Below are 13,834 nucleotides of genomic sequence, written 5' to 3'. Positions count from 1 at the left end.
CCCTGAGGCACGACCCTGCCTCGTGTGCCGGAGGAACAGCGTGGAGGCCCGTGTGGCTGAAATTAATGAGGTAATTCCTTGCCGGGGATTTACGATACCAGTGAGAAATGCAGACTGCGAAATTATAGATCTGCCAAGACTTCACATCGAGGCATGCGGTGGAGAAAGAAAACCACGGATGTGCTAACTGCTGCGTGTTTGTGTGATGGGATTATGGGAGGCTGTTTGGTTTGCTGGACAGGAGAAGCCCCTGTGCCCATTTTACAGATGCGCAAAGAGCCCAGGGCCTCCTAGTGGGCAAGTAGTGGAGTCAGGATTTGATCCTGGGACACATACTGAGTCCTTTGGATTTCTGACTCTCCATGAAGACGTTCTGATTCCAGGGCCCGTTGCTGGGTCCAAGGGGCTCTTCAAGCCCCGAAGCTGCCCACTATTTCACAGCTCCCCTTAGCCTCGGGCAGGTTACCTCACTGCTCCGTGTTTCTATTTCCCCACCTGTCAAATGTACAGAATCATAGCTACTGACCCCAGCATGCTACGACTTGCTGTTTACAAAGTAGGACAGCACTGCCGAGCACCCAGTCGGTGCTTTGTCAGCGTCCGTTAAATAATTGCACTGAAACGGCCCCCTGGCAAGGGCGGGGCACCCTGGGTGGTAAGCCCGACTTGTGTTCCAGATCACGTGGACGGCCGGAGCAGCAGCAAAGAACTGTGGCCTGTCTACTGCTGCACAAAAGCAAGAGGTGGTGGTCAGCTACCTCCCCCTCAGCCACATTGCGGCTCAGATGATGGACATGTGGGTCACCATGAAGATCGGGGCCTCCACCTACTTTGCTCAGCCAGACGCTCTCAAGGTAAGGCTGAGGGCAGTCCGGGGTTAGGGGGTGGTTTTGCTAAGTCTTCGATCCAGGGGTTCCTTCTCTATCTTACACATGAGCAAGTGGAAATAGTTGACTACATTCTTTTAGTTTATGTCTTTATCCACGTCAGGGCATCCCCATATGGTTGTGTAGGTGGTACACTGAACCACCCCAAACTAACAATGTGACTGGTATTAAAAGCAGAACATATTGGGGGCGGCCAGGGTGGCTCAGTCGGTGCAATGTCTGACTTTGGCTCAGGTCATGATCTCACAGTTCATGAGTTCGAGTCCCGCGTCGGGCTCTGTGCTGATGGCTCAGAGCCTGGAGCCTGCTTGGGATTCTGTGTCTCCCCCTCTCTCTGCCCCTCCCCTGCTCACGCTTTGTCTCTCTGTCTCTCTCTCAAAAATAAACAAACATTTAAAAAAAATTTTTTTAAAGCAAAATGTATGTGTCTGTGTGTGCGTGTTTAAGTCAGTATTCCCAGCACCAAAAAGCTCCAAAAAACCAGATCTAGCTCAAGGTTCTTTACCACATCTACAAAGTCCCTTTTGCTGTGAAAGAGAACATATTCACAGGTTCTGGGGTTAGGGTGTGACATTTTCAGGGGACCATGACTCTGCCCAGAGGCATCGAGCAGGCTAAGTCCTCCGGCCTTTGTGACTCCTTCTAGAAGATTTGTTCTCCTGTTGCTCTCATGGCACACTCCTCTCATCATTTTGTTTTCCGCTTCGGTATCTCCTTGGCCCCTCTCCCACATCCCCCGTGCTCGTGTCTGAGATGTTGTAGCCACTCGATGACAAACACTTTCTTTTCTGGCTGACTGCTTCGTTGTACCCACACGCAGCTCCAAGATCCGAGACGTTCCCGTCCCTCCGCATCCTTATCAACTCCGAATACTGCCAACAGTTTCCAAACCACCAACCCAACGGGTGATAAAGTATCTTAACATATTACGAAACTGTCAGACTGTTTCCAAAGTGGCCGCCTCATTTCATACTCCCCCCCCCAGAGCGGCCACGGTACCGCTGTCCCTACTGCTGCTGTCTCAGTGGCAGGAAGGCGGCGTGTGCATTTCCCTGATGACTAATGGTGTGTGTGGGGGGGGGGGGTGGGGGGAGTGCCGCCTCATGTGCTTGGTACCGGCTGTATACCTTCTTTGGGAGAACAAGACTGTGCGAATCTTTTGCTCATTAAATTTTTTTTTATTTATTCATTTTTGAGAGGGCGGACACACAGACACAGAGAGAGAGAGAGAGAGAGAGAGAGAGAGAGAGAGAGAGAGAGAGAGAGAATTCCAAGCAGGCTCCACAATGTCAGTGCAGAGCCCGACACGGGGCTTGAACTCACAAACCGTGAGATCGTGATCTGAGCCAAAACCAAGAGTCAGACGCTTCGCCGACTGAGCCACCCAGGCGCCCCTCTTTTGCTCATTTAAAAATTTGGTTGGGGCGCCTGGTCACGATCTCACGGTTCGTGGGTTCGAGCCCCATGTCAGGCTCCGCAGTGACTTAACTGAGCCTGCTTGGGATTCTCTCTCTCCCTCTCTGCCCCTCCCCTGCTCATGCTCGCTCTATCTCTCAAAATAAGTAAACACAACTTAAAAAGAAATTTAAGGGGCGCCTGGGTGGCGCAGTCGGTTAAGCGTCCGACTTCAGCCAGGTCACGATCTCGCGGTCCGTGAGTTCGAGCCCCGCGTCGGGCTCTGGGCTGATGGCTCGGAGCCTGGAGCCTGTTTCCGATTCTGTGTCTCCCTCTCTCTCTGCCCCTCCCCCGTTCATGCTCTGTCTCTCTCTGTCCCAAAAATAAATAAACGTTGAAAAAAAAAATTTTTAAAAAAAGAAATTTAAAATTTGGTTGTGTATCTTCTTATGGTTGGGTTCTAACCAAATGCTGGTTTACAAGGACCTCCGGCCAGTATCGTGTCTTCTCATTTTTAACTCCGATGAGGTCGTTTCTCTTTTCTTTCATGACTGTAGTGCCCTATGCAAGAGACCCCTGTCTGCCCCGGGGCCACACAGGTTTCTGTCGTGTGTCCCACAAAGCCTCTGCATCTTACCTCTTACACTCAGGTCTGTGCTCCGTGTTGAGTTCACTTTTGCGTTTGATGAGAAGACACTAAGCTGGGCTCTTTTATTTTCCAGGATATGAATAGCCTTTCTTCCACTGGACTGCTCATAAATGTACTCTGCCCCGTCGAACTGGACGTCCGTCCTTATGCCAGAACCGCACTGACTGGAGTTTTCTGGCTTTCTGGCAGGACGACCACCTTGCCCTGGTTTGCCTGGGACATCCCCAGTTTTATGACCGAAAGTCCCACGTTCCATGAAGTCCTTCAGTTCTGAGCAAACCAGGACAATCGCCCTGTTTTAGAATACATTGCAAAATCAAATAGTATTTCTTCCAATTCTGTTCTTCTCTTCCAAAACTGCTTTGGTCGTTCTAGGTCCTCTGCATTTCCATGTAAATTTTTAAGGTTGGCTTATCTATCTGTGTGGAAAAACCTGCCTGGATTTTGACAGGGATTGCACCGAACCCGTAAATCTAATCGGGAAAGAATCTTACATCCTTATTAACAGTTGTGCAAAATTCTACTCCAAGCTTGGGTCAGGTGTGGGTTGGTTGGTTTGTTTTTACCAGTCTGTGGGCTCCACCAAATCCCTAGAGAGCGTGCGAAATCTGATTGGCTACCGGCCAGCCAATGGGTTGGCTCCCTTGGGTGGGGAGCTCACCCTGGGCCAATCAGGTTGAGCTGGATGGCTGGGGAGAGACGGACATGTGGGTTCCACGCAAGGTGCAGGTGCGGCTAGATCAGCTCGGTCTCTTGCAGGGCACCTTGATCAATACTCTGCAGGAGGTAAAGCCTACTGCCTTCCTGGGGGTGCCCCGAATCTGGGAGAAGATGCAGGAGAGAATAAAGGAAACTGGCGCCAAATTCTCAAGCCTGAGGAAGAAGGTGTTTTCATGGGGAAGAGTTATTGGCTTCAAGATCCATACAAAAGGGATGTTGGGGTAGGTGCAGGGTCCAGTGGGGCCAGGCCGGGAGAGGGCAGGGGGTGAAGGGGCTCAGCCTTCTCCAGCTGGCTCCCCACCCACTCCCATTTGGTTGTCCATGACTGTTGACCCGTTCTTGGCATTCTTTTTTTTTGTCCTTGGCATTCTTAGTCACAGGACACATGATACTCCCATAAGCTACCGCGTGTCGAAGGCCCTCGTGTTCAGCAAAGTCAAGAGCGCCCTTGGCCTTGATCGCTGCCACTCTTTTATCAGCGGAGCCGCACCCCTCAACCAACAGACCGCTGAGTTCTTCCTAAGCCTGGACATACCCATAGGCGAGATGTATGGTATGAGTGAGAGCTCAGGGCCCCACACCGCATCCAGCCGGGAGAGCTACAGGATTCAAAGGTACTGGCCTCCTGGGCAGACCCCCAGCCCTTCAGCAACATGGGGGTCAGGGGTGAAAGGTGGGAGGGTAGGCAAGCCACTGAGCTAAGATGAACCCTGGCCTGAGTGTCCAGAATGGCCCCTGTTCTCCAGCTTCCAAGCCCTACATCCTCATGACCAAGGAAGCCCCCATGTGCCAGAGAGCCCACAGACAAGGACTCTTAGAATGTTCCGGGGTCTCCCCCACTGTAATTTGTGAGTTCTGCCTGCAGACAGCCCGCCCAGGCTCACTCACCCACCTCAGGTTCACCTCCTGAGACCTCAGGACCCTTCATCTCTGCCATGCTCCCCCCCAAACACGTCCATGGGCCCCCATGGCTTCCTCCCAAGCTCAGCTGGTCCCAGGCTGCAGGAGTAGACCCAAGGACACTGAAACAGGAGGAACACCGAAGATGAGTTCTCTTTGGGTCTGACAGTCACAGGAGCTCCCACCATCTCTCTCTGACCCCTCGCTGCCGTCATATCACAAGTCCAGCTTGCCTTTCACGCTTGGCCAGGTTCCAACCGCCTCTGAACTTGGCAGAAAGTAAGCTCAATCTTCCTAATATGGCGAAACCATCCCTGCCTTTTACTTTTACCCTGTGGGGGAGCTCTGCACCTCAACGTCCCCATCCCCACTCCGAAGTCCCATCTGAGGCCTCTTTTTGGTGTAACCCACATGCCCACTGCAGTTTCTCCAAAACCAAAGGGCAGCCCTTCCCTAAAGAGAAGGGACCAGAGGAAAGGTGCAAGTCCCGGCCTCCATCTTTAAATAAATGAGGAATACAGGCCCTTGTCCCCAAACTCAGAAGGCATAAAATGACGCGGTGAAAAGCTTCCTCCCGCCCACCCCAAATCTCCAGTCTGCGATGTGAGTTTGCCACGGCCACCATAACTAAGTCCCACAGACTCAAGCAAGGGAGACGTTTTCTTACAACTCCAGAGAACAGACGTCCAAGGTCAAGGTGTGGACAGGCTGGCTCATTCTGAGGGTGACGGAGAATCTGCCCCAGGCCCTCCCCTGGCGTCTGGGGTGGGGCTTGGGGCTTGCTGGCCACCTCTGGCGTTCCAGGGCTTACAGACGCATCACCCGGATCCCCGCCTTAATCTTCACATGCTTCCCCCCACATGCGTGTCTGAAGGAGAAACCTCCCCTTTCTAGAAAGACACCAGGCCGGCCGGACTGGGGGCCACCCTACTCCAGTAGGACCTCGTCTTAATGTAACTAATTACACTGGCAGTGACCCTACTTCCAAACACGGTCACGTTGTGAGATGCTGGGGGCTTGTGCCGCAACCTGTAGGGGGAGTGACGGGCACGATTCAGCCCCTAACGCCCTCCCGAGGGCAAAACCACCACAGCATTTCCTTTGAGTTAACCTCTGCATAAGCAGTGACAGGACGTATCTACTTCTATCCCAAACCAAAGCATTTTCCACGTGACAATGAACCCAAAACTCGTCTTCTCTCAACTGTTAGTTGCTCTCTGGAGCTTGGGAACCAAATGAAGTCAGATAACCCGGTGTCCTTCACTGTCTGGGTTTGTCATACAAACACCCAGTCTTGACTCACCACCCACGCTCAGCAACCCAATGGATCTGGCAGGTGAGAGATTCTTACCCGGTAGAGAACGTTCCCCTATCCGAGCACACAGCTGCCCCGTCTTCAGCAGTCGCGTGGTATCCCGCTGGGGGCACGTACCCTCATTTACTCAACGGGGCCTTTTGTTGCTGGGATTCTTACGGCTTTTTCTCCATCTTTCATCACCACAAACGACGCTGAAGCAAGCGCTTTGTGTACGTACCATATTATTGCGCTAAAAAAAAAAAAAAAAAAGGTATCTCAACACACCTTTTCATTTACATTCCTTTTGTTATGAGTGAGGTTGAAAAAAAAAATCTTTGCATATATTTAAAATCCACTTGTATTTCTTCTTCTCGGAACTCTCTACGCCCACCAGGTCCCGGAGAGGGTGAGACAGCAGATCCCGCGTGGGTCAGCTGAGCGGCGTTTGGAGCCTGGGCTGCAGACCCGGGCTGACCTGGGTGGGTGACCCGGTCTCTCTGTGCCCTGATTTCCCCCCTCCCGTCCCCCAGCAGCTGTGGCAAAGTCATGGATGGATGTAAGAACATGCTGTACCAGAAGAACAAGGACAGCATAGGGGAGATCTGCATCTGGGGCCGGCACGTCTTCATGGGCTATCTGGATATGGAAGATAGGACCATGGAGATCATTGACGACGAAGGCTGGTTACACACCGGGGACCTGGGCTACACAGACAACCAGGGCTTCCTCTACATCACCGGCCGCATCAAAGGTACTGGGGCTGGCCCCACAGGGGCTTCCTGTAGGCAGGCCGACCCTGAACCCTCACCAGCAAAGGCTCCCAGCCCCCCCACCTTACCCGGGGGAGGGCCCCCACAGAGGTACAGTGACAACCCCTCTGCAGATTTCAGCTCTTCCCTGGCACCCAGCATTTGGCCCCGGAAAGAAGGGTCCCAGGGGAGACACCCATGCTAGCTCTGAGATCGACATAATTGTAACAATTCAGTGAGGATGAACGGAAACTGCTGTAGAGCAGGGAGAAGCCAGCTCTTCCTGATAAGGGCCTGAGAGCAAATAGTCTTTGGATCTGAGGGACGGAGAGCTGTGTCAAAGCTGCTCAACTCGGTCACTGGGGTATGAAGGCAGCCATGGGCAACATGTAGACAAACAGACGTGGCCGTGTCATATAATCCTCACGCGTCACAAATATTATGCTTTGAGTTTCCTTGCAACAGGTTAAAAGTATAGAAAACCAGGGGCACCTGGGTGGCTCAGTCGGTCGAGTATCTGACTCTTGGTTTCAGGTCATGATCCCCAGGGTCGTGGGATTGAGCCCTGCTTAAAATTCCCACCCACCCTCCCCCGTGCTTCTCCCCCACTTGTGTGCGCTTCTGAATGCTCCCTCTCAAAAAATAAATAAAATAAAATAAATAAATAAAATAAAATAAAATATAAAATAAAATAAAATAAATAAAATAAAATATAAAATAAAATAAAATAAATAAAAATAAAATAAATAAAACCAAATAAAATAAACAAAATAAAAATAAATAAAACAAAATAAAAATAAATAGAAACCATTTTTAGCTCATGGTCAGACAAAAACATGGAAGGTTGGACTGGACTCACAATCTATAGTTTGCCAACCTCTGATGTTGAGAGAGCATTTGACAGTGAGCCTGACACAGGCAGTTAACTATTCAATAAGCGGTCTATGTTAGCATCATTTCCATGATAGGCAACAGAAAACCCTTCTTATATACGTTTGAGTGACAAAGAGAAACTATTGGCACAAAAATGGAAAAGTCCAAAAAGGTCTCACTTCAGGCCTGGCTGGATCCAGGTGCCGAAACAACATCACAAGGAATTGGCATTATCCTTCCCTTACTGAGCTGTCCTTGGTGTTGGGGTCCTTCTGGAAGAGGCTCTTCCCATTTGGTGACAAGATGGCCGCCAACAGTCAAGGCTCACCCTAACCCTAAGGGACAGCAAAAGTCTTAGGTCTGACTCTCACTGGATCCCATTTCGAAATGAATCGCTGTAGAGAATGGAATACGCCGACTGGTCAGACCTGGCCACGTGCTCATCCTAGCAGTCCTGGCCCAAACCACAAGCGTGCACGATGGAGAAGAGTCCCCTACGGAAACAGCAGGGCTGGTTACCCGGAAGATGAGTCACGGGCAAACACCAGCACAGGTGTCCGTCACACAATCATAGTATTACTACTGCCGCAACAACCTCGGTACGGACAGCTGAAAGATAAGACAGATCTTGGGTGGGTGGGACAGGAGGCAGCCGGCATCCTTGGACGAAAGAGCAAGTGGGGAACATAGCCGGGGCAGGAGGAGGAGCTCCTGGAGAATGTGAGCGGCTGGGAATAAAAGTGACGCAGTTCTCTTAAGGTCTGCCCAAGTTAGGGATGCCACCTAAGGACTTAGGTTTTTGGGGGTTGCCAAGTGGTAGAAAAACCAGGAGACAGAGACACGGGGCACAGCCAGAAGCATGTCACTGGCTTCCAAGCAAGACACATTGGAGGGCTTGGATCAGGGTACAGAGGACCAAGAAACTGGCGATGGATTAATACAGCGCTGTCCAAGTGTCCTGTTCACAGGACTCGGACATTTGCTGGGAATTTCAAGGAGGCGAGGGAACAGGAGCAGAGTGACGCTGGGTCTGTGGGCTAGAGAAGGGCATGGTGGGAGTCCCGGCCCTGGGCAGAGGTCCTCCTCTGCTTCTGGGGTTTTCTTTTTTTTTTTTTTAATTTTTTTTTCAACATTTATTTTTATTTTTGGGACAGAGAGAGACAGAGCATGAACGGGGGAGGGGCAGAGAGAGAGGGAGACACAGAATCGGAAACAGGCTCCAGGCTCCGAGCCATCAGCCCAGAGCCTGACGCGGGGCTCGAACTCCCGGACCGCGAGATCGTGACCTGGCTGAAGTCGGACGCTTAACCGACTGCGCCACCCAGGCGCCCCATGCTTCTGGGGTTTTCTAAGAGGGTGGTCATCTGTGCCAGCATCCGTCCCCTCTGATCCTCGAGGGGGCGGGGCTCTTGTACTGTCTCTGTTGAAACCTCACCGAGCCATGCTTTGTTCCAGAAATCCTCATCACAGCCGGCGGTGAGAACGTGGCCCCTATTCCCATTGAGAACATGGTTAAAGAGAAGATTCCCATAATCAGTCATGCCATGTTAGTGGGAGAGAAGGCAAACTTTCTAAGCATCCTGCTGACACTGAAGGTAACGTGGGTTTGCTGTCCTGGGGGGGGCTCTGCCCCAGGGTCCGGAGGGTGCGCCCCTGTGGGTCCAAGACCCGCTTCCTGGTCCACAGGGGTGGCCAGGAAGCGTGTGCGGTCACTGGGTGTGGTGACGAGGGTCTCCTGGGGCAGTGTAAGATGGACGGGACAACTGGAGAGCCACTGGACGAGCTAAGCTCGGAGGCCATCAACTTCTGCCGGCAACTGGGAAGCCACGTGTCCACCGTCTCTGAGATTTTGGAGCTGCAGGACCCCCTGGTCTACAAGGCCATCCAGGAGGGCATCGATGCCGTGAATGAGGAAGCCATCTCCAACGCACAGAGGATCCAGAAGTGGGCCATCCTGGAGAAGGACTTTTCTGTCCCCAGTGGAGAGCTGGGTGAGCAGTCTGCAGAGCAGGTGGTCTTTGGCACTTGGAGGCTGGTCCCTGGCTAGTGTCCAGGACTACACGGGCTCTAAGGAGAGGTGTCCTTTTCTGGGGGTCAGGGGGTCCACCTCCAGCTCACTGGTGTCCCAGATCCTCCCCCCCCCCACACACACACAAGGTCCCTTCTACCCAGGGCAGCATGTCTCTCACTCTAGGAATAAAAGCCAAACTCATTATGACTCTGCATGACCCTTCTATTGACCTCTCCCTTTTCACTTACCCTACCCCAACTGCACAGGCCTCCCTGCTGTTCCCACAACTCCCCAGGCAAATTTTGCCTCAGGGCCTTTGCACCTGCTGTGCCCACTGCCTAGAATGCCCTTCCCCCTCAATTCTTTGGCTCCTTCTCATTGTCCAGGTCTCACCTACAGGTCTCACCTTACCGCACACTTCCTCAGAGAGGCCTCCTCTGGCCATCCTAGCTAACGTGACTCACTGACACCCTTCATAGGGCACGCCTCCTACACTGCCGCCATCTTGTCCCTGGAACACATCATCATCTGGAGTTACCCCATGTATTGGCTGATTTTGGTCTGTCTGCCCCCTGCACCCCGCCCCCTCCAGGATGGGCGGAGGTCTTGCCTCCTACCAATGTCCTTTCTGGGGCTTGCTCTCAGCACTCAGCTGTAGTCTGATGGCATGGACAGCAAAGAGTTAGAGTGACGGCAAACATACAGCCTCCAACAACTTGGGTTCAAATCCTGTCCCTCGAGGGGGCACTTGTCCCTCCAAGCCTTTGTCCTTTCAACTACGAGTTGAAAATGCAGCCCTCATGGGGCTGCTCAGGACACGGCTGGGGAAGCCTGAACCCCACAGTGACCCGGAGCCTACGAGCAGCCTGGGCCATGGATCAGACCACTCTCGAATTCATGCCTTGCCCCTGCCGGGCACATGCTGGGCCACCTCAGAGCTACTGGCCCTGAGACGGTTTCCTCACCTGGCAGATTAGGGGGCGGTGCACCCCCTTTGCTGGGTTCGCGGTCCACATTAGGCACAGAGCTCAGCGTGCTGTGCACCTGCCAGCCCACAGAGTCCTCACTGCAGCCCAAGGCGAGGGAGAGTTCATCACTCCCCACACTGAAGGTGGAGGGAACACACCCAGGAAGTCGATGGGAGAGCCAGCCCCCAACACGGGGACCCTCCTCCCCGCCCCCAGGACATGTGGCCTTTTATTTCATCCCCACATTGGAACTGGTTTCTCCTTTCTCGATAGGTCCGACGACAAAGGTTAGGAGACATTTTGTGGCCCAGAAATACAAAAGGCTAATTGAAAGCTTCTACTACTGACCTCTCTGGCAGAGCTACTCTCGGCTGTCCCAATGGTGAGACTGGCTTGGCTGGGCTGGGCTGGGCCAACGGAGGTGGTCTCCCCTGTGTGGCAGGTGGGGCTGTGGGCGGGGCTGCAGAGGCCACGCGCGCGCACACACACGCACGGCTCCCAGGGGCCCTGGCTCTGGCCTCAAGTCATGCTTTCTCTACCAGGGTCATGGCGAGCCGTGCACACTCCTTCTTGGCTGGCTGCCAAGGCTGTTAGCTGTTCCTCCTGCCTTTTCTACTCGTCTCAGAGAAGGAGCGGAGCAATCTTCCCATCCAGGACCAGGTTTTGCTGTTAAAATGCTCAAATGTTTCATAGCTCATATGGAGGAGGTCTTTTGTTGGGAACGTTTGTGGGGGGAGAGTGCTACTTGCCAGGAGCCCAAGGAATGATGCATGCTGGCCCATCGCAGATGGTAAGGGATGGGGTCTTGAAAAACTCCCACCTACCAACCCCTGTCCTCTCTCCAAGTCTCATCCACAGGAGCTCCCATAACACCAAGGGTCCCTGATAGGTTTGTGGGAGCCCAGCTAGATGCAAGAGCGTCGGCACAACAAATTCTCAGTTGTCCTAAAAGCCACTGGTAAACTTTTCATGTTCAAATCATCGCCTGCTGATGCCCCCAGCCAGCTCACCTGTAGCAGCCTGCCGGGGCTTCTGCAACCAAGAACCCTGCAAGGTACCGGCTGGGTTGGCTTGTTCTGAGGCTCGTCTCTGTGTCCACATTTCCCTTTCTCACAAGGACACTGGTCATCCTGGATCGGGCCCACCCTAATGACCTCATTTTAGCTTGATCACCTCTGTAAAGACTCTATCCTCAAATACAGTCACATTCTGAGGTCCTGGGGGTTAGGGCTTCCACAGATGAATCAGGACGGGGCGGGGGATGGGGGGAGGCAGGCATAATTCGGCCCATCACACCTTTTCTTCATTGTTGACTGGCTTCACTCTTCCACACCTTCATCTGCCAAAGTCTCGTGGGGGAGCCCAGCAGTTAAACAAATCATGTGTTTCATTCCACATCTTTTGCAAGACTTCCAATTACACCTTGCAGTTGGGCAAAAGACCACCTGACACTGACATGGGGGTGGGAGATGGACCCTTTACACCTGTGCTGACCAAGATGGCAGCCATTCAAATTGAGATGTGCCACAAGTCCAAACATAGACTGGATTTGACAGCTGGGTATGAAATAGAGAATACAAAATACCTCATTAATATTTTAAAATATTGATTACATGTTGAAATGATACTATTTTAGACATACTGGGTGACAAAAATATATTACTTCAGTTAATTTCACCTATTACATTTTTACATGTGGCTACCAGAAAAAAAAAATTTTTTTAATTTTTTAATGTTTATTTTCAAGACACAGAGCATGAGTGGGGGAGGGGCAGAGAGAGAGAGAGAGAGAGAGAGAGACAGAATCCAAAGCAGGCTCCAGGCTCTGAGCTTGTCAGCACTAGAGCCCGACGTGGGGCTCGAACTCACGAAGCATGAGATCATGACCTGAGCTGAAGTCGGATGCTTAACCGACTGAGCCACCAGGGTGCTCTGAAGATTTTTAATTGCATAGGTGGCTTACATGATATTTCTCATGGATAGCACTGCTCTAAAGTTTACTGGAGAGGGATTCAATTGTTTTTCTAACTTATAAACTAATACATTCATTCAGGAATATTTTCATCCTATGGTAACTGTGGGATCTCAGAGAATGAGCACACAGATTTCAAGTCTCTCCAGGTAATAACTTATCCTTCCTCTCCCTCCAGCTTCCAACAGGAAGATCCCTCTGGGTAGGGGCTTTTTCTCCTGTTTTTAAGAAGCCCAGATTCCCCATGGGTCAGTCTGTTGAAAAGGTGCCCCCTCAGGGACCTGCCATGCCTTTTGAAGGAATATATTGGATCATGATAGATCTCTGAATTCCTGTGAACCTTCAAGGCATGATCCCAAGGAAACTTATGGGGAAGCCTATAAAGAACCTCTCGGGGCACCTGCGTGGCTCAGTTGGTTGAGTGTTCAATGTCAGCCCAGGTCGTGATCCTGTGCTTCATGGGTTTGAGCCCCACGTCAGGCTCTGTGCTGACAGCTCAGAGCCTGGAGCCTGCTTCGGATCCTGTGTCTCCCTCTCTCTCTGCCCCTCCCCCACTCTCTCTGTCTCCCCAAAATAAATAAACATTTAAAAAAATAAAAAACAAAAAGAACTTCTCATCTTGTGGGTTCCAATTCGAGATTCGAGTTTTTTCTCCCCAGAGGGCTGAGGCATCAGAAAGAAAAACCTTCACAAGTCTATGGCCATACCACCCTGAACACGCTTGATCTCATCTGATCTCAGAAGCTGCGCAGGGTCAGGCCTGGTTAGTACTCGGATGGGAGGAAAGCCTTTGCACGTCTGAGGAAGTGGGTCCCCAAGCCAACTCATCTTCCTAGAAGCAACCTGGAAACTCTTCCAATAAGTTCCGATAATAAAGCACTTCAGCATCCCACGTCCCGATTTGGGGCCAGATTCAAACATTTTGTCCTTTGTTGAGAAGTTCAGACTCTGAAATCAGTTCTGAGTTCAAATTCTGACTAGCTATGTGAGTTCAACCTTCTGAGTCTGGAGGGGGTGGGGCTCTGTAATCCTCGCCCCCCCCCCCCCCGCCACTCACAGCGTGGCTGTGGAAGACTCACACCATCACAGGTGAAGGTACACAGAGAACGCAAACGGAGTGCAGCATCTGATACCCGAAAGCCCTCGAAACAGGTAAACTGTATCATCGAAGCACCCACAAGTCTCGGTTAACAGCTGATTCTTGATGAATGCCATCTCTGGGGATGAGTCTCGCTGTTATCCTAAGGTCCAAAATAACAGAAACTTAAAGAAGAGAGAAGTTCAGGGGCACCTGGGAGGCTCAGTCAGTTAAGCCTCTGACTCGGTTTCAGCTCTGGTCATGAGCTCACGGTTCATGAGTTCGAGCCCCGCATCGGGCTCTGCGCTGATGGCGTGGGGTCTGCTTGGTATCCT

At 51.9% G+C, this 13,834-nt stretch overlaps 1 protein-coding gene across 2 annotated transcripts in view; it reads left to right on the top strand.

Annotated features, from left to right (window-relative positions):
• The window catches only part of LOC112852863 (long-chain-fatty-acid--CoA ligase ACSBG2), a 33,450-nt gene extending 22,304 nt beyond the window's left edge, over window positions 1–11,146 (top strand). The window contains exons 8-15 of one of the 2 annotated variants that reach the window (XM_086699334.1): window positions 678–854; window positions 3,691–3,872; window positions 4,026–4,265; window positions 6,382–6,599; window positions 8,926–9,065; window positions 9,215–9,461; window positions 10,723–10,831; window positions 10,992–11,146. In XM_086699334.1, the coding sequence (XP_086555460.1) occupies window positions 678–854; window positions 3,691–3,872; window positions 4,026–4,265; window positions 6,382–6,599; window positions 8,926–9,065; window positions 9,215–9,461; window positions 10,723–10,796 (1,278 nt within the window). In that variant the 3' untranslated portion in view covers window positions 10,797–10,831; window positions 10,992–11,146. Of the gene's footprint in view, window positions 1–677; window positions 855–3,690; window positions 3,873–4,025; window positions 4,266–6,378; window positions 6,600–8,925; window positions 9,066–9,214; window positions 9,462–10,722; window positions 10,832–10,991 lie in introns of both variants that reach the window. The other variant, XM_086699333.1, reaches the window with a different exon arrangement.
• The last annotated feature ends 2,688 nt before the right edge of the window (window positions 11,147–13,834 follow it).

Source organism: Puma concolor, chromosome A2 (assembly GCF_028749965.1).
Source record: "Puma concolor isolate L17-30 chromosome A2, mPumCon1.1.hap2, whole genome shotgun sequence".
Lineage (NCBI taxonomy): Eukaryota > Metazoa > Chordata > Mammalia > Carnivora > Felidae > Puma > Puma concolor.
This window is presented reverse-complemented; position numbering and strand designations above follow the sequence as displayed.